General features: G+C 43.6%; 1 protein-coding gene across 7 annotated transcripts; it reads left to right on the forward strand.

The window, feature by feature from the left end:
• The first annotated feature begins 1398 nt into the window (after window positions 1-1398).
• b4galt4 (UDP-Gal:betaGlcNAc beta 1,4- galactosyltransferase, polypeptide 4) lies at window positions 1399-19778 on the forward strand. Of its 7 annotated transcripts, none has more exons than XM_048239038.1 (9): window positions 1399-1529; window positions 3486-3665; window positions 3773-4456; window positions 5702-5864; window positions 6439-6677; window positions 12121-12311; window positions 16002-16124; window positions 16757-16861; window positions 16982-19778. In XM_048239038.1, the coding sequence occupies exons 3-9, from the start codon at window positions 4331-4333 to the stop codon at window positions 17109-17111; spliced, it is 1077 nt and encodes a 358-aa protein (XP_048094995.1). In that variant the 5' UTR covers window positions 1399-1529; window positions 3486-3665; window positions 3773-4330; the 3' UTR covers window positions 17112-19778. The 7 variants fall into 7 exon arrangements, with proteins under 7 accessions (XP_048094995.1, XP_048094998.1, XP_048095000.1 ...); XM_048239041.1 differs by having other exon boundaries at window positions 3486-3621; XM_048239043.1 differs by lacking the exon at window positions 3486-3665 and having other exon boundaries at window positions 3773-3879; window positions 3990-4456.
• The last annotated feature ends 575 nt before the right edge of the window (window positions 19779-20353 follow it).

Genomic DNA, 20353 nt, shown 5'->3' on the forward strand with positions numbered 1-20353 from the left:
CCCACTACTGCGCAGACTCACACTTAACTTTGTGACGTTAGCCATCGAACTGAATCTTGTAACTCATATGATAGATACACAGAAATTCTTCTCACACTTCCTTCGCCATCAAAGTTAAACATTTATTTATGTACTATTATTAATATCATCCTCACCAAGTCGTGTTAATGTTGAAGCTACCATACATGATCATCTTCGAAAACAGTCAACAAAACAAAAAAGTTATAGCCTTGAAGCTAATCTTCTTTCCACTTTTCCGACCTACGGTCAAATCCATTGAAAACCTTTGTAATGATTAGTGCCGTTTAAAAAAAAATTAGGTTTACTTTTTTATTATTATTAGGTTGCCTCTGTGTAATGCTTTACCTTAACATACGGTCGTGTATGCTAGGTTTTGCTTATGAGTTACCGTCATAGACAGTAAGGTGGACTGAGCTTCTTATCCAAACAATACGGTTATCTCCCTACGGCACGAAAGAGAGATTACGTCAAAGCTAACTTCCCTCCAAACGAACAAGCTAACCATTCTTCTTACGGGTAACCAACGTTACGGACGAGGTAGTGGAGTCTGTTTTGCCTTTGTAGTGTTTATGTGGATTACACAGAAGCTACAATATCGGCACAGGATATATGTTATATGAAGTTATGGTATTTCAAAAAAATCCTAGAATGAATGGGCTTCTATGGGAGTTAGCAGAGAGGTGGTCCCTCCAGCCTACGTCGATTCTTCTACTTCCGGGAATTCGCCTGCCCCCTTGCGTCCATCCCAGTATGCATTGTGTTCAACCCAGCATGCATCACATCAAGTCAGATCTGCCAGAGAATGTCTAATAAGGGGAGAACTGCCACTCTCGGAAAACTTCCGGTTTCTGAACTGGTTGCAGTTCCTTCTGTGGTTCCACATGAGGGCGCTCGTCCACGAGTGCAGAATGCATGGAGGTCTATGGAGCTGTACCTCTCAAAATCCACTTTTCTCGAGATATTTTTTTTTTTCAAGTAATTTGAGTATTGTATTCGAAAGGGGAGGCAAAGAAAATACACTTGGTTGAGTATTATATTTTTTAAAGTCACTTAATTGTTCTTAAAAGCCTTTCAAATGTGTCAATGACGTCATTCATTAGCACAATGCTAGCGTGTTATGTGCAACAACGACCCAACCTGTAAGAAATCAAAAGGGCATAAGTACTCGTTCATTCAACTTTTGACCTATAACCCATGTTGAAGTTATACAAACTACAATCAAATCTGAGATTTGTCAACGACAATCAGGTGAAAGAGACAATTTTAGCCGTCTAGCTCCATTGACTCCCATTCATTCTGCACTCATGGCGATCGCCCCCAGTGGAACTCTGGTGGAACTGCATCCAAAATTCGGTACAATGGGACTTAATACGGAATGGCAAGGCTCTCCGTAGATGGGCTCTGGATCTGCATAGATCTGCCGCAAGTCGAACTCGCCTGATGCTCGCAGTTCACTCGAAGATGTCAACGTCAGCTTGGACTCCTGAAACTCCAGGAGAAAAGAGGAGGTGAGATGGAGCTTTTTTCGACCAGTTCTCTTAATTGTGTAATCTTAAGCGACATTAGGTTATGACTGCTGAGGCTGGACGCGGCCTGGCCTTTTCTCGTCCACATTTGCTTGTTTTGACATGATGATGCTGGAATGTATGTTACGTTATCGTTGAAGTGGTGATACTCAGCTATCCGGGGATATAATATTTGGTCACCGCTATTTACCGATTTTCGGCTCCCATTGACTTCCATTCCACATGTAAACAAATCGTAAATTATGTGGTTAAACTACTGACTTATGCCAGCAACCATTTCACTTTGATAATAAACTACATGTTGGTACATGTATAGAGCAGGAATAACAGAATTTACGGTAGCAATCTTGTTTGTTCTTACTAATTATTCGTGTAATCCCTCTAATATATTGTGTTTTTTCTTTTTAAACTTAGTTCATTTATAAATTGTGATGTAATATGAAGGTATGTTTTGGAATGAAATTACTCTAACAAGTAGGCTGGGATAACGGCCTCTAAAGTAGCAAGTTATGACTCATGTACAAGGGGAAATGCAAAGCACTCCCTGTCAAGCAGCGTCAATGTTCTTCCTCCCGAGATTTCTCTACCTTTCTTGATCCAAATTCTGTTATTTTTGCTGTATATATGTTGTACGAAAGTGTAGTTTGTTATCAAAGTCAAATGGTTGCTGGTATAATCAGCGGCGTTAGTTTGAGCACATAATTGACGTTTTGTTTACATGTGTTCAATGGGAGCCGCAAATCGGTAAATAGCGGTGACCAAATAATATTTCACCGGAAAGCGTGACAGCGGTCAGCTAACGGGGCTATCTAACGTTATACTACTCTTGCAAGCTAAAACTACTTATTTTATTAACTGTGAGCTAACTTCAAGTAACAATACAGTGATTTTAACTAGTTCTGAACATTTGAATACGGGTCTTGTTGAAATGCAACACTACCGTTACGCTTGTTCATTTTGCTGGCATAACTTTAGCTCTTTAGTTGAATATCCAACGTTAGCTAGCTTAGCGACAGTGTTGTCAATTTTGGAGATATATTTGTGTAACGCGCTACGTTAGAGCTAACGGAGTGTCAGCAACAAAGTTAACTGTAAACTGCTAATTTCACGATGGCACGCAACCAGTAGTGAAATGGCAACTTGTAGTAGAACGAAGGTTCGTCTGGGTTCACCCAGGCTAGTATATAATAATATACCATAGTCAGTGCAACTACACAATTGTATTTTTATGTACATTTTAAAAAAATACCAATACTGTGTAAAATGTTCATATCAAAGACAATGTTAGGTTTGGTTTTGGGGTACAAAAAGGTTGATGAAGACGTATGTTAACGTTACGTGGCAAGTAGCCAAACAGCAGAATAGAATGTGTTCCTCCATTGTTTGCTCAGAATTTAAGAGACAAAAGATAAATCTCCGGTTTCATATCCTGCAGTCACTGATCTATAAAGAACACACAGGTATGGGAACTGGTGGGCCATGCCTACTGTGAAGTTTTGTGAACCAGCCTGATCAGTGTTCAGGCTACCGCGAGTTGAACCGAATTCATCTGAAAGGCGATATGCTTGTCCATTCTCACTATTGTTATATGATGTAAGAAGTCCAACTGGTAGCAGAATTTAAAAAGCTGATAGTGTGTTTATTGGGGAGACATGAAGGCTGTGGACGTTTTGTGTGTGTGAATGTGTTGACATGGAAGCTATGGAAGTGAGTGAGGTGTGTGTGTGCAACAGGAAATCTTCAGGCTAGCAGATCACTGATTAACACTACTCCAAGGGCAAAAGATAAGGAGGTGTGATTCTCAAGAAACACCCTAAATGCAACCTATCAGACACATTCTGCCCTGTGTCATGCTGTATCCCCCTAGCTCTTGAAAGCTGAGCAAAAGAATAATTCACTTAAATGAGACTTTCCTCCCTGGGTCTGTTATCTCCACAGAGATTTCTCTCTTTCTAAAGCAGCATGATCAGTGCTGTCTGCAAATTAGACGTCTCTGCTGAGATTCTAGAATGCCAGTGAAGCTCCACTCTTCCTCTTTGCGCCCCTGCATTTCGGCACATGACATGTCGCATCGGTGGGATTAGACAGACTGTTGTGCTATCAAGAAAAACTGTTGTGGTATTTGTACTGAAGCAAATACACACACACACACACACACAGACTGTTGTGATATTTGTAATGTATCAAATCTGTGTCTCAAATCTGATCTTGCCTTGTGGTTGCAGGTAGACTACTACCAGACCTCAGTCGACAAGTTCAGACAAGACACGAGACAAACATCCTCCTGGCAACGCCAGTGTTGAGCGGGCGGGGGGGCTTCCGGTTCTGGTTGGTAAGGGAAATCTGACATGTAGGAGTTTACCTGGGGTCCAGTTACGTTTTGGACACAAACACAGTGATCCGTGGACTTGTCTGTTGATGCCTTGAAATATTGGACTCCAGATACTGTCTTACTAGAGAGGAGGGGAAACCTGTTGAGTCAGACGGACGAGAAGCTCAAGCGTTAATCATTGTCTGGACTCCTAACCTGCCACGGACTACTGCCCTCCTCTGCTATTACACACACACACACACACACACGGCACCCTGACTGTCAAAGATGGAAAGATGGAGGTTACTTTGAGTAACTGAAGCAGTGTTTTTTCATCATTTGCCTTAATGAGGACGAGGAACACGGACTTGAGGCAATCCCTTGACCAATGCAACTGACGCAGTGACCACAGACACCTGGCTGAGGTGTTCCCTCACCTGTCCACCAGGGGACTTCAGTTGCTCCTGTGCTGATGATGATCTCTGCGGTGTGTAAGCTGACCAGGAGGGCCAAGTTCCTCTTCCTGCTGCTGCTGGCTCTTGTACTGCTCGTCTGGATCACCTCTTTTGCTGTGAATGACACCATCAGGGCCATCCAGGTGAGCACACAACACACACACACACACACACACACACACACAGGGTATACAATTAGCTGTGAATGACACCATCAGGGCCATCCAGGTGAGCACAACACACACACACACACACAGGGTATACAATTAGCTGTGAATGACACCATCAGGGCCATCCAGGTGAGCACACAACACACACACACACACACACACACACACACACACACACAGGGTATACAATTAGCTGTGAATGACACCATCAGGGCCATCCAGGTGAGCACAACACACACACACACACACAGGGTATACAATTAGCTGTGAATGACACCATCAGGGCCATCCAGGTGAGCACAACACACACACACAGGTCCATCCAGGTGAGCACAACACACACACACACACACACAGGGTATACAATTAGCTGTGAATGACACCATCAGGGCCATCCAGGTGAGCACAACACGCACACACACAGGGTATACAATTAGCTGTGAATGACACCATCAGGGCCATCCAGGTGAGCACAACACGCGCACACACAGAGTATACAATTAGCTGTGAATGACACCATCAGGGCCATCCAGGTGAGCACAACACACACACACACACAGGGTATACAATTAACTTATTGACTTGTCTGCCAATGGCTGATAAACAGAAAAAAATAGCTGGCCAAAATATATTTACACCGGCCACAAACCGATGTAATCATTAAAAAGATATTAGATGAAAATAGATTCAACTTTATTGTCATTGTGCAGAGTACAAGTACAAAGACAACAAAATGCTGTTTACGCACCTCCTGAAATTGGGAAAAGCGTTTACGCACCTCTAAATTACGTTATGCAATTGGACACGCTTAAGGACGACTAGGACAGTTTAGTTAATTAGCCCAATAAATAGTCCAATTTAGTGCAATACTTCTTCCTCCTATAAACCACCTGCTAGTCAGAACACTCAGTTTATTACTTTGGTGACATTAAAATCAATACAACGTTGAGCTCTCCTGAATGAATTTCGCCAAACGGCGTGGCGGGTGCCAATTTTAAACTCCGCACACACACACACGCACGCACGTACGCACGCGGTCAGGGTTAGCCAGGTGAGCATGGCACGTACACACCCAACGTCAGGGCCATCTAGTTGAGCACCACACACACATTATCAGGGCTAGCCGGTTAAGCATGGCACGTACACACACACACACTAACGTGACTGAACTCATGACTAGTTGGCTTACTGGTCTGCTTCTCTGCCTGTGTCCCCCAGGAGAGCCCCCGTCTGATTTGGGGGAGTGCTGTGGACCTGCGGAACGTCAACTCTCCGCTGGGGGGGGCCAAACACGACCGCGCCTCACAGCTACCTGCAGCCGCTACTGAGAAACCTACAAGGCCCCCGCTACAGATCTGCTCAGAGCACCCACCACTGCTGCGTGAGTCTGGGAGAGTGTGTGTGTGTGTGTGTGTGTGTGTTAGCCTGGCGAGCCAGACCCACATTAAAATGTAGGGTCTGGGCACTCACCGTTCGCAGTGCTCAGTCCGAGGGGCGGGATAATCAGTTGTCTTTCAAATTCCCTCTGCACGCAATAGGATATTTGTTTTTAAGTAGCAGGGAATTCAAGCCAAACCGTTGCAACTCTGCCATCAATCATTATGTTAAGCCCACCAAACGACTCTATACACGATTTCAATGTCCTGATTAATTTTCTATTTCTGGAGCTCACAAGCCAACGGAGAGTTGCTAGGCTAGCCCTGGCAGCAAATGTAGGGGTGCGTCTAGATTTCTAGGCTATGTGTATGTGTGTGTGTGTGTGTGGGAAAGCAAGAACTTGTCAGAGAGAGTGGTTGTGTGTGTGGGAACAGGACATGGTAACGTGATTAAGTGGATCACCAAGTGTGGTTTCGCAGTTGGTTGAGAGTAGCTGGGTATGGATCAGAGAGGTGCATACAAATGAAGTGTGTTTCTCTGTTGTTTGATCTGTGTGTGTGTGCCTTCCACCCCACCAGGTGGCGCTATAGCCCTGTCATTCCCTCCCTCTCTGTCCCTGTCGGATGTTGAGGAGGAGAACCGCGAGCAGCTGTCCCCGGGGGGCCAGTCGCAGCCTAGCAACTGCATCAGCAGGCAGAAGGTTGCTGTGCTGATCCCCCATAGAAACCGTGAGAAGCACCTTCTCTACCTGCTCCACTACCTGCACCCTTTCCTGCAGAGACAGCAGCTACACTACGGCATCTACGTCATTCATCAGGTACAACACACACATTTAAATTCTTTATTTGGATTAGAAGATAAGCATATATCATGGCATAATCCAAATGTGATAGAAAGGTGTACAACAGCAGCCAATATCCAGTCCATTATGCACATTAGGGGTAAAGGTGGCACCTACGCCTCCATATGTAGAGGCTACCAATTACTGCTGATACAGAGCAATATCTTGTCAGTTTCTTGGCCTTGTTCTTATGTAGTCCGCAGATCTGCAGGCCTCTTACACACATCTTGTGCACATGGCCTAAACTACCAAAAATGAGGGCAATGATTTTACAGTTTTACAATTGGAGTAGCCAGAGTTATTGAAAACATTGTACAATGGTTGATATTTTAACAGTTTTGAAGCATAGCAGGTGTCCATGTAAGCATCGAAAGAGCAACCAATTTCTATTATTGTAACGGCTTTGATGTGTTCATTAATTACAACTATGTCAGGTGTATTTTACACACACACACACACACTCTCTCTCCTGCAGAGAGAGCAGCTACACTACGGCATCTACGTCGATCATCAGGGACATCACACACACAAATGGAGGCGAACTGAGCTAGCACGCTAGTTGCACGTGTAAATCCTCACACCGCTAACCTTAAGAACGCTTCTAACCGCTGAGTTGGAAGCCTGGGCTTTTAGCTCAGTGGTTAGAGCGTTCGACTCCCATGCCGGTGTGTGTTGAGGTGGCGGGTTTGAGGGCCGTGAGCGGCGGATGAGTTACGACCTTGTTTACATTACTCCACGAGGGGGACTATCGAGCCCTGTGGTTGGCCATTTTGGCCCTGAAAGGGAATATGTGTGCATGCTAGGGGTGTAACGGTACACAGAAGTCACGGTTCAGTTCATACCTCGGTTCAGACATCACGGTTCGGTCCGAGTTCGGTCCAATGGAGGGAAAAGCAAAAAAAATGCAAAGGCAATTTTTTTTATTGTGAATGTGTCAGTAGGGCCTACTAGCTAGTGCTAATCTCTCCCCTGAGCTAGCTGTAGGGCCTACTAGCTAGTGCTACAATCTCTCCCCTGAGCTAGCTGTAGGGCCTACTAGCTAGTGCTACAATCTCTCCCCTGAGCTAGCTGTAGGGCCTACTAGCTAGTGCTAATCTCTCCCCTGAGCTAGCTGTAGGGCCTACTAGCTAGTGCTAATCTCTCCCCTGAGCTAGCTGCAACAGCCTGAAGTGTGCAAAGTAAGATGTAAACAGTAAACAAGTAGCCCACATCATCTACAGACTTAATCTGTAACTTGTAAACAAAATAAGACAATCAGCTATAAAACTGAAAATAGGCCTACAGCATCTCTTATTTATGAAAGTGCAAATTACATAGAATAATGATTTAAAAAAAACTGTGAAAATGTCACACTATTTTGCTTTCTAGAAAACAAAAAAAACAAATTGCTCCTTTCATTTCATAAACGGAGCCTAACTAAATGTCACATGACTTTACCGTTCGCATGGTTTGTTTATTAGCCTGGTTAGCATTGACACTTGACACTTACTGCCAGCTCTTCATGTGAGAGCACAACACAAGTTGCCCTAACATAAAGGTGATCACCACACGGTTTACACCAGCTCTTCATGTGAGAGCACAACACAAGTTGCCCTCACATAAAGGTGATCACCACACGGTTTACACCGCTTTCCATCATTACAAAATCATTTTAAGCGTTTTGGCCCTATTTGTAGGTGTATCTAAAGCAGGGATGTCAAAGTCAAATACATTAGAGGGCCATAAAAACAAATTTGCTACAAGCCGAGGGCCGGACTGGTTCAATGTTTATTAAAACATATTAAAATGACTGCACGTAACCTATTGTACCAAGACGTGTAGGCCTACTGTATTTTATTTAATGATTAAATGAATAATGACTGTGACTGAAGTGCGGGCAAAGTTTGCACAGGAATGTACGATTTTTCCCATCCTCACCGACCTTGACATAAAACTTGTTTAAATGATCATATGATGCCTCCTTGCTGCTTTGTCGTCTACATCATCCTTTCTCAAACTTCTTTGACCTGAGGCCCAGTCAAGGCATACTTTGGGGTCATAGGGCCCACCTACATGAACCCACCCCCTCCTCCCACCCCCCATCAAATAATCATATATCACAATTATTATTATTTTTATACTATATTGCTATACATGCACTTCAAAACAGTCAATGTTTAAAGTGCTAAGATTGTTCACAAAAGTTTGTGAAAACATGCACATCAGAGTACTGCTTTACTAATGTAAAATATAATTAGGCCTACAATAGTTTCATTGTTTTTGCATTGTTGCATGAGAAATACTTCTCAAAACAACAGCAGTTATGGGTGCCATTGTTTTGGGATGTTTCCCTCATGCAAGCATCATACACATAGAATATTTATATGCTATTTAATTACATTTAATTTGAATGCCTGAATGTAAGGATTCAGGAGACACACAATACCAGCTTTTGTGAACGTTAAATGGCGGATCAGATCATGCGTAAATCACTGATCTGGAGATCTTTAACTAAGACTAATTAATAGCTTTTGGCTGACTTTAATACTTAATGCCAAACAGTGTTTTATATAGTCTGTGCTCTGTTTTTTTATGGAAGTTGCATAAATCCACGTCGTTCTATTAAATGTCGTTTCATAATTAAATAGCCTTCCAATAGGTTGAAGCTTTGCTACCAACGTGCACGCATGCATTGAATAAACGCTCATACCACGACTTATTTCTATGCCTCTATCTTTGATGACACCAAACTAACAAGTATTTCCTACTAATTGCAGAAATGTTTGTTTTCTTTTTCTGTCCGCGGCTCCTTGATCAATTGCGCAGCAAATTATCAGACGATGGCCCGGGAATAATTTCACTCTGCAGACCATCGTCAGAGCATAGTCTGGGGGTTCCCCACTGTACTCCCCACAGGAGCATAGTCTGTTCCCCACTGTACTCCCCACAGTCTTTTTTTCTCCTCCCCTCTCCTCATGTTATGCTGTATTCTTCCTCAATGCCCTGTCTCCCTGTCCTGTCTACCCCCCTTGTCATATTATATGTATGTTTGTGTAATGTATGGACAGGTTGATGGTTCATTTCGCTGGTTACTTTGTGACTATGTGACAATAAAGGCCTACTACTACTACTACTACTACTACCTGCATGCTTCCATATTAAGGCCTGTGTTTTAGCTGGGTTTTCGCGTGGAAGGCTCTGTAGAAATCTGTCACCCTATTCAACGAAGTTAAACTGAAAGAGCGTGCCGTTCAGACACCAGAATGAACGAGTTCACACAGTAACGTTCATCAATCAGTAATACAGTACGTTCAGTTCACGTTCGATCAAAATATGAACGATTTCAGGCACAACACTGGGGAGGGGGGTAGCTGAAAGTTGCCATCTGCCCTGACTGAATACTGATAAATAATGAAGCCGAGGCCCACTTGCGGCGCCGCAGTGAGTTCGCGGGCTACCGTTGCATTGTGGGGAATGGAGTATTGGAGCGTGCAAAACAGCAGCCGGCCGCTGTGGCCTGCGGGCCGGTTCTAATACTAATCAAATATCATCCCGGGGGCCGTAGATAATTCATCCGGCCCGCGGGCCTTGACTTGGACATGTCTGATCTAAAGGCTTATAAGAAATGCAGGGCGACATTTTTTTGTCTCGTTCCAGTGATTGGGTAGGTGATTGAGTCGTATGTGCAATAGCATGTTCAATGTATTTCCACTCACATACCCAACAACTGATGACCCAATGCTGACACAGTCTTATCCACCACTCTCTCATCTGTACTACTGTAACTGATTAGGAAACCGAAGTTTTCTCAAACTTGCGATCTTAAAGAGACCTCTCTTGTGGGTCGGAACCGCTCGCCATACCCATCCTAGTGCTGCTGCTATCTCTGACTGACTCCCTCGACCGTCGACCTGACAAAAAACTATAACCTACGTAGGCGGGCCTTGGCTACCTATGCACCAATGAGCGCTTCACAGAGCTAAAGCGGGACTACAGATTAGGTGTCCATGAACTCGCGTATCGAACAGTAGTTCCGCATTGCAATAATTACTTTAGTTTTATTTATTTTTATACCGTGTATTCTCTGTAAATTCATGCACCAAACCGTGACGCCCGTACCGTTTCGGTTCAATACGAATACATACATACCGTTACACCCCTAGTGCACGCACAGTTTGGAATTTCTTCAATAATCTCCATAGAGTGCTGCTGTTCACTGGGTGCTTGACTAGTATCACCATCACTGAGTAATCATTCTATGTTGTTTTTTATGTCTTTTAATTATTACTGCTTAAAACCACATAACTTTCAGTTTCCCACCGGCAGGACGGTTACCCCCCTCCCCCACCTCCCCTCAACATTCTAAATCAATTGTATGCACCATATTGCTATGTAGCATAGTAATGTTCTACACCATTTCAAAGCTTTGGCTCTTGGGAATCCAAAAATTACAACTTTTTTCATGTACAATCTGTATAGTGCTTTACATTCTTAGATTAATCTTAAAATGCCCCCCTCCCCCCCCTTCCGCTTTTGGTGCTACCCCTTACTTCTGGCTGCAGTGTAGCTGCAGCATAATAAGTAGATGCAACATATTGGGTACTGAAATATTCACAAGAATCCATAGAAATTGAATCTTCATGTTGTGTTATCCAATATTAGTTGTACAGATGTATAGTCTATCTTATACACACTCATTGAACCAACAAAGTAAATGCAAAAATAGACATTTTTGTTATCATTCCATATTTAGTGTAGTCATTCCATATCAGAACCCCTGAAGTATAATCCAAATACAAGCATGAAACCTCAAAGTGTTACCTTTCATTTGAGACCAGGATTATGCTTCTACACAAAGGGGTTCATGTGCAATAAGCATTTGATTGTTAGTATGCATTTTGGATAACAAAAAGTCCTATGGGGAGTATCCATAGGCATTTTACAAAACGCATGGGCATACCTTGGCAAATAAAGCACTCATATTTTCATTCTATATTGATCTACTTTTGCACACAACTTCACAAGACCTGGTGCTAGGGCTCAGTTGTGTTTGTAAGGGATATCGAGACCTAGAGGGCTGAAATGTGGTCAGTTTAGAGATGCTTGTAATCCGGCAGAAAGAAAAAAAAACTATATTCTTGCCTCTGTAACTCTTTGTGAGTACATCACACATTTATTTTGACTGTTTCCTACGAAAACTAGAGGTTCTCGGCTTTCTATAGAGGTCCAACATTTGATGGTAGGCCCCAGAAGAGGTGGGAACAATGCCCTTGTAAATAGGCACAGTGCAATTTCAGGCAAAAACTTGAAATTCTTTTTGAGAGTAATGCTTTAAACAACTATGTCATCCACCAGGTGTGCTTTAATTTTGGGCTGAACGTTGAAGTAGCTGAAGGTCATGTGGCACATATATTATTTTGCACGTGTGTGTGTGTCCCAGGCTGGCAATGTTGCGTTTAACCGTGCAAAACTGCTGAATGTGGGCTACCTGGAGGCTCTGAAGGATCAGCCGTGGGACTGCTTCATTTTCCACGACGTGGACCTGGTGCCTGAGAACGACCACAACCTCTACACCTGCGACACCCAGCAGCCCAAACACCTGGTGGTCGGGCGCAATGTAACAGGATACAAGTGAGTTAAACTGACACCAGTGGATACAGCTTGCTGGAAGGTGCTTACACACTGCCCCAACAAACACCAACAGTTGGGTCAGTGTGCACTATCAGTCTGTTAAGTCTTTGTTGGTGTTTGTTGGATGGAGTTTTTGAGTTTGACATGTCCAAAAGACATTCTTTTCCATTACTGTCTGGGCAGTGTGGAACTGGAAGTTGGTTTACTGAACATTCTAAATCGGTATCAGCAACCAGTGTCCGACACTTCGGAATGTTGGGGTTTGTTGGGCATTTTCTGGAGATCTTTACCATGTTGGGGTTTGTTGGGCATTTTCTGGAGATCTTTACCATGTTGGGGTTTGTTGGGCATTCTTAAAGTGTAATAACGGCGAAAATGGACCCCAGGGTTTTTTCTGCATTAAAACACATCAAATAAGCTGTATATTTCAGTGTTTCCTCTACGTTTATTTCAGCATGGTGGCCCCCCACGGTTTATATTAATACCGCCACGGTAGCCTATCAGAATCAGGGCAGACGCACATTTGCTTTTTAAATAATCCTGCGACGTATCCCCTGCTGGCTGCCGCTCACATTGCAATTTAACAGCCTAAACTAGTCAGAGGTTATTATGGCCCGTCCAGTTTCAGTTCACATATTATATATTGTATTGCTGTAGCATATTTAAAGCATTAACTTTCTTCTCAGTGTTTCCTCTTCAGTTAGCGGTGCCACTGCTTCAGAATTAGGGGAGACGCAAAATATTGTCTGGATGCATAGTAGGCTATATGCCCTCCACTGACGGCTGAAAATTGCAGTTTAAGAGTAAACAGCAATGCTAATCCGAGGTAGGCTTACCTGTCTAGTTTTATTCCATAAATATTGTTTTTACAGACGTTAGTGGCATGCGCTATCAAGACCATGTGCTACGCATGTTTGTCAACATCGCAAAAACTTCAATTTTCGCAAACTTGGTGGAAAGGTGTAGCACAGGCCCAGGAAACCCCATTCATTTCTGAAGCAGATCGTATAAAGTATTTCCCATATCGTAGTCTATAGGCCTAAGCTCGCTCGCAACAACAGCAAAAATTAAAATAAAGAGGATGTCTCCGCGAAGACACCGTTGATACATTAGATGCGCACTGAATCGCGAATCGACGCAGTAAAAAAGCAACAACTGCTGGTAGTAACTTAGGTAAATTGCAAAACATTTCGTATGCACTCGCGGTGATGGCCTAGTAGGCCTAATGTGAATCGCAAACTATAAAGTAAAGGAGATTTGCACCAAATAAAGGCAGTGTTGTGGGTTGTGTTTTTACAACTTGTTGGCACAAAACTTAATTTCTGTCATGAACGAAGTAAGCTAAGCGTTTCTCCATTGTCAACGTGAACTGCCGGTATGTTCAAGCATTCAAGTGACATGTGGTTTAATGCATGGGTTAACGTGACTCGAGTCAGACAGAAGATGGGCCTGTTTTAGTTCCTGAATCCTGTCCCGCCCCTAGCTAATCCACTGTTTGCGATTTGGGGCTATAGCATATAGCGGGCCAAGCTCTGTAGTGGTTGGTCAATGAAAAATACTGTCTCCACGGCTTATTTTATGTGTTTTAATGCAGAAAAACACCCTGGGGTCAATTTTCGCCGGAATTACACTTTAACACTTTGAATGCCGCGCTGTTTTCGGAAGCTTCGGCCCAGAGTGCCAGAAATATAGACCATTGTCGTCGATTTTTGTAGAGCCGCAGCGTATTCTATGTTATTGCTATGGACAAATACTATGGCTCGTTTGAAAAGTGAGACTTTAAGCTCACAGTGGGTACAAACCGTGTATTTCTACATGCCTCTGTTCCTGAGAAATCCCTAGCTAAACAGTAGCTAGTTTTCATCAAAATCCCTGTTTTATTTTTGTTTTGTTTTTTCTAGAAATGGAGATCTTTTATGAAATATGCGCTGTTTGAGCCTGTCACTCTTCTGACACTTACATTTCTGGGTAAAAGAAGGGGTGAGATAAATATAGTTTTTCTGTTCACGAAACCACTTTTCTACTGCTGTCGGGCTCCATAATTCCTCCTCTTGGTCACCATCACCGACATATTCGGCACTCTGGTAAGGATGTGCAAGCGTGACTCGTGCCTCAGCACGGTGGTCAGTCACTCATTCTAATGTTTTTGACCTGGCGTGTGGTCTCCCTTGATTGTGTGGTAATCCTGGTCTCCCCTGATTGTAGTGGTCAGAGCCATCTTGTCTTAGTAGAAAGGTGGACTCATACAGCGTTGTCTGGCGAAAACGCACCTGCTGCAATATCTTTTTCTTCAACTTTTTAATTTTCCCCGTCAGCACCTAAGAAGTGTTGCCTGTAAAGTTTCCGGGAAGTGACCTGGCGAGACTGCCACTTAGTGATAAACCCACGAAAATAAATGGCCTGGTTTTGACCTGACGTGCATGCGTCAAAAGCCAGTTATGATAAAATGTCCCGATTGTGCGTTTTCGATCGTCATCTATTTGTTATATTTATCATAGAGTTCCCAAAATCGCACATGTGTTAGAGTGGCTATTATGTAATTAAAAAAAAAGCTAAAAACGCAATATTGCATTTTTGGCACTCAATGCATGGGAACAAAAAAAAACGCAATATTGCGTTTTTGGCACTCAAAGTGTGAAGTTCAAGTTTATGGTCATGTACTCTTCTAAGGATTTACCAGTAATGAAATGTCTTGTGCTCAGGAGCCAGCTCAACTTTAGAGAATAAATAAAATGGTGTAATGGTGTGTGAGTGTGTATTGGGCATTCTCTGGGGACTTTTAGAATCTTGGGGTTTGGGCTTTGGGCATTCTCTGGGCAGCGCGCACCTGTCTAGTGTCCCTGATGCTGTGATCCAATGGTCAACCAGGTTTGGTTGATGAACACTGTTACGTCCCAGTTAACCCTCCCGGCTCGTCAAACCCCCGTAAACGTGTGTGGAGGGAAACGGGAGCAACACTAAGTGTTGGTGTGTGTGTGTTGTGTGCGTGAGTGTGTGTAAACAAACCAAAACCAACAGAAACGGCACCAGACAGATTCCCCAGGTAGATGGAGCTTACCTTGTCTCACGGGGACTGTTCTCAGGGCCGTTGCCTTCTCGCGGAAGAGCCCGCGCGGCTCTTTGTCCTCCTTCCGAGGATGTGCAGTTTTAGTTTGTTTCAAAACTTTGGTGTATTCCCAGGTATTTCCCGTGTACAAGTGTGTGCTGGCGTTGGCGTAACCCGGCGTGGATACTAGGCAACTCGGCGACGTACTGAAAACAAAACTATATGGCTAGCCAAAAACAACGCAAAACCCGTCACTCATTCAAAGGGACACTCTCCAATCCTGGAGAAACTTGGTAGGCCTCCGGCTGATCACACCAGGCCAAAAATACGAAAGAACATCCACCGCCGTCTTCAGAGTCAACACAACTCTCCATTGCGAAACGCCATGTTCCCAAACCCCAACCAGCACAGGTGCCCTCGTCGCAGTCAATTAAGGGTGTAGCCCCACCCCCTGAGGGACCGTCAGCCACACATAGTTGTTGTGTAGCAGGTGCCATTAAAAATAAACAAAACTATCAGTGTGTACCTGGGTGTAGCTTATGTATTTTCGTAACAACACACTTTAACCATTCTGTGTTAAAAAGAAAAAGCTGTGTGTGATGTTGCTGAAGGTGTGATTTTGGGTGTGATGTTGCCATCCCCAGGCTGCGCTATAAAGGCTATTTTGGAGGTGTGACGGCAATGACAAAAGAGCAGTTCTCCCGCGTCAACGGCTTCTCCAACGGCTACTGGGGCTGGGGAGGGGAGGACGACGACCTCAGAATACGGTACACACGCACACGCACACACATGCAGACACACACACACACACACACACTAACACACACATACACACACACACACACACACACACTCACACACACGGCCAGAAGAAATTTCAGTATAGGGTATTGGGGCAGTAGAGGAGTGGGAATGGGGTATTGGGGCAGTAGAGGAGTGGGAATGGGGTATTGGAGCAGTAGAGGAGTGGGAATGGGGTATTGGGGCAGTAGAGGAGTGGGAATGGGGTATTGGAGCAGTAGAGGAGTGGGTATGGGGTATTGGAGCAGTAGAGGAGTGGGTATGGGGTATTGGGGCAGTAGAGGAGTGGGTATGGGGTATTGGAGCAGTAATTATGGGGTACTGGGGCAGTAGAGGAGTGGGTATAAAGCAGAGGTGTGGACTCAAGTCACATGACTTGGACTCAAGTCAGACTCCAGGCACGTTTTTGATGACTTCAGACTCGACTTGATGAAATTAGAAATTATTTGCAACTCGTCTTGGACTTCCATGTTATTGACTCGAACTTTGTCCCTTTGACTTGTCATGACCTGCGGCATGGGTACAATTATTAGCATCTCATCAAAATAAACCCACAGACACAGACACCCTCATTATGCAGTTCCCTGCTCCTTCTCAGGGTGGAGCTGCAGAAGATGAAGATCGTGAGGCCTTCACCTGAGGTGGGCCGCTACACCATGGTGTTCCACAAGAGGGACGTCGGCAACGAGATTAACAAGGACAGGTGTGTGTGTGTGCACTTTACAGCGAGAATCTGCAATATTAACAAAAAAACATTTAAAGTATTCTGAAAAAAGACTTCACTTAAATATACATGTATTAATGTGTGTGTGTGTGTGTGTAGGATGTCTCTATTGCGGCGGACTCCTCAGATGTGGCGTTCAAATGGGCTGAACTCCTGTTCCTATAGAACCGTCTCCATCCAGAGAGTTCCTCTCTACGTCAACATCACAGTTGAGATCGGCCATCCCTAGACGTGTCTGTCAAGTTTCAAGAACAGAACCATCCCCATCAGCGTCATGAATCAGCTGTTCCTCCCACCCTCACCCCCTTTTCACCAACACTACACAGCTCCCATCCCAGGTATGTCCAGCTAAGAGGAGCTCCTCAAATCTGTTCAGGATTCAGTTGCTAAGGATGCTTCAGCGTTACTAAGGAACCTTCCTTCTCCGAGGCTATCCGTTCTGATGCTGAGGATGCTTCCCTATCCGAGATTATCTGTATCTGGTGCCGAGGATACTTTCTGATCCAAGACTATCCGTATCTGATTTCTGCATGCTTCAGCATTGACTGAGGACCCTTCCTTATCCGAAGCTCTCCGTATCAGATGCTGAGGATACTTCACCGTTGACTGAGGAACGCAACTCAAAAAGGATGCATCCTTCAGATGGGGGAACTGAACTGGATTGCTTCTGACACTACAAAATGTTAGCTATGGAAATACATTTGTTATTTAGCTGCTCTGCATTCCTGTTTTATGTTTTTATTCCCATATGGTTGATCTCTGTAAACTGATGTCTCTTGTTGCGTATCTGATGGGAGGGCCTGAAAGACAGGCAGTAATGCTGGTTTTTCACTGAATAGTATCTTCTCAACTCGCCTCGACTTTACTCGCCTTTTTTGATTTTCCATACGGGAAAACTGGTACCAGGTACTATTTTTAGTACCACCTGTGTGGAGGCTTCAAGCGAGCTGAGGCCGTACTAAAGGGGAAGAGGAAGGGAAGGATTGCTGGTTACTGATTGGTCGCTCTGGTCATTCCTGTGTAAAACTGACATTCTGAACACGCCTGGCATTTTCAATAATTTTGCTATACTATACTGTCAGTGCTAGCTCGAAGCAGTTGCCATTATTGTCAATTACATTACATTACATTGTTATTCAAAACAGGTGTATTCGTAAATTCAATCTAGCACTCTGACAATGGAATAACGCTCTGCAATTCGAAAAAGCGTTCCGTCTCTCTACGGTTTCTCATAGATTAAAATTTGATGTTAACATAAGCAGTCGCATACCAAGAATCAGAAAGAATCCCCCTGATTTCCTCCATCATCATTATAATTGTTGATGGAAAATTGTTTTTTGTAACATCCATAACGCCAATAAAATGTGATGGTATGATGTGAATGATTACATGAAATTTGAGCATTTTCTATTTTTGGCTGAAGAATGTACATGAGAAAAAATGCACAAAAAAAGAATGTTATCATTCACATCATACAAATGCCAAGGCATTTCACTGGCGTTATGGATGTGACAAAAAGTCCATTTTCCGTGGAATTGCCCTGTTACTGTGTGTCCCATATTAATGGTAGTTTCTTTCTGTGACGCTTTCCCACCCAGCTAGGTTAAAGGGGTACTTTTAAAGGGGTACTTTTCTGGGGTCGAAAAGGAAGCACCTGGTTAACCAAAATTGAGTAGAGTTTAACTGAGTTGAGCAGGTACCGTTCAGTGGAAACCGGCGTGACAATGACTGGTAGGACATGTAGTAGTCTGACACTGACAGGTTAAAATTGAGCTGAATTTATTAGTCAATATGTGACGGTGACTCACTCGCCCCCTCACACACGTGATGGCACAAGACACGTCCTATGCATATACAGACACTCCAGAGATTACATGGGTGACACACAGATATATCCACCCACACTTTTGCAAAAGTGAATGTAGTCTCACCCACCTCGATTTTACTGACATACAAAAGATTCTTGCAGCCAAGAAGGGAATGTTTTGCCAAGCTGAGTGGCATATTTTATTTTTGTCTATGTCGATGTGAATGTAAATCTGACTGGAACTCATTGTCGTCCTTAGCATTGGGACTGCATAGTTTTATAAGCCCTTTAAGTGGCATTTTGTACTGTGAAAAAAGAACATATTGAATGTGTCAGAAGAGGTCACCACGGTGCCGTGGGGCAGCTGTTTGTTTACAGCCAGAAACGCGTAACCAGGAGAATGCATTGATCATCATCTCCATGCCAACAGGAAAGAGTAAATTCCAATGGGCCTTTACCCCATCTGTCCCAGAAGGACTTCTACAACCAGCAGTGCCTTACTGCAGTTCAGTTCCATGTTTCAGTAGGTTCCCCGTGTAGCTAGTTACTAAGAGGATAATGAGGTGTTATTATTGATTATTAATGGTTATTTATTTTAGTCGCCAGAAGCGTTTGTCAGAAGTAGGAGTAGCCATTTAGCTACAGATAACTCCTAATAAAGCTCTTCACAATTTGGCCTTCTAAGAAAAAGGTGGATACGTTTCTTACGAGTCCTGGAATCGAGATTATTCTCTTAATCGGAACATTATCACTGAGTGCAAGAGGTGGAATCATCTTAAACTTTCTTTGAGTGAAACTGACCGCTTTTTAAAATACTTTTGACTATCCTGTTCATTGAATGGTTTGTCATTTTCTTTGTTTTGAAAGCCTATATATGTTTGACTAGATTGTAAATGGTTGAATGATTAGTAGGGTAGAAAATCGAATAAATGAGAGTAGAGATTGTGGAATGGAGAGGTCATATAGTAAGATAATAATTTGACCTTAATAAAATCAAGTGCAATGTGGGGGTGGAGTTTTTATAATGTCAATCCTAATGATTTCCCTGTTGATTAAAGCCTGTTGATTAAAATGTGTCTTTGTAAACGAGCTGTGCTGGCTGAGTGAGTTCAGGACCATTAGGACCTAGTGATGGTGAAGCTCTTTGAACCTGAGGTGTGTTCAAATTCACAGGCAAACGCCATTTTTTGTTTACTTTCAATTTTCCCACGAACGTTTGCGAACACTCACAAACAGTTTGAGGATTTAGTTCCGTGAACACTGTGGGAGTTGCACAGAGATTTACCATGGAGATGGAATGTTTACACAGAGATTTACCATGGAGATGGAATGTTTAGATTTACCATGGAGATGGAATGTTTACACAGAGATTTACCATGGAGATGGAATGTTTACACAAAATCTTTTAAATGTATTTAGACACCAACATGTTCGCTGCGAACGTTTGCCTCTGTTCAAGGAATTTGAATGCACCTCTGCAAACACTAGTGGGGCACAGCTCCATACAAAGAATCATAGGCCACAGCCGTAGCGCAACTGGCTGGGGCACCGTACGCCGGCGACCCGGGTTCGATTCCCGCCCCGTGGTCCTTTCCGGATCCCACCCCGACTCTCTCTCCCACTCACTTCCTGTCACTCTCCACTATCCTGTCGCATTAAAGGCA

This window comes from Alosa alosa, chromosome 3 (assembly GCF_017589495.1).
Source record: "Alosa alosa isolate M-15738 ecotype Scorff River chromosome 3, AALO_Geno_1.1, whole genome shotgun sequence".
Lineage (NCBI taxonomy): Eukaryota > Metazoa > Chordata > Actinopteri > Clupeiformes > Clupeidae > Alosa > Alosa alosa.

Excerpts from the sequence above, each read along its gene's own strand:
- b4galt4 (XM_048239038.1), top strand. The coding sequence starts at position 4,331 with ATGATGATCTCTGCGGTGTGTAAGCTGACCAGGAGGGCCAAGTTCCTC. Across the intron at positions 5,865-6,438 it reads AGAGCACCCACCACTGCTGC|GTGGCGCTATAGCCCTGTCA; the intron begins GTGAGTCTGGGA and ends CCACCCCACCAG. Across the intron at positions 12,312-16,001 it reads CGCAATGTAACAGGATACAA|GCTGCGCTATAAAGGCTATT; the intron begins GTGAGTTAAACT and ends TGCCATCCCCAG.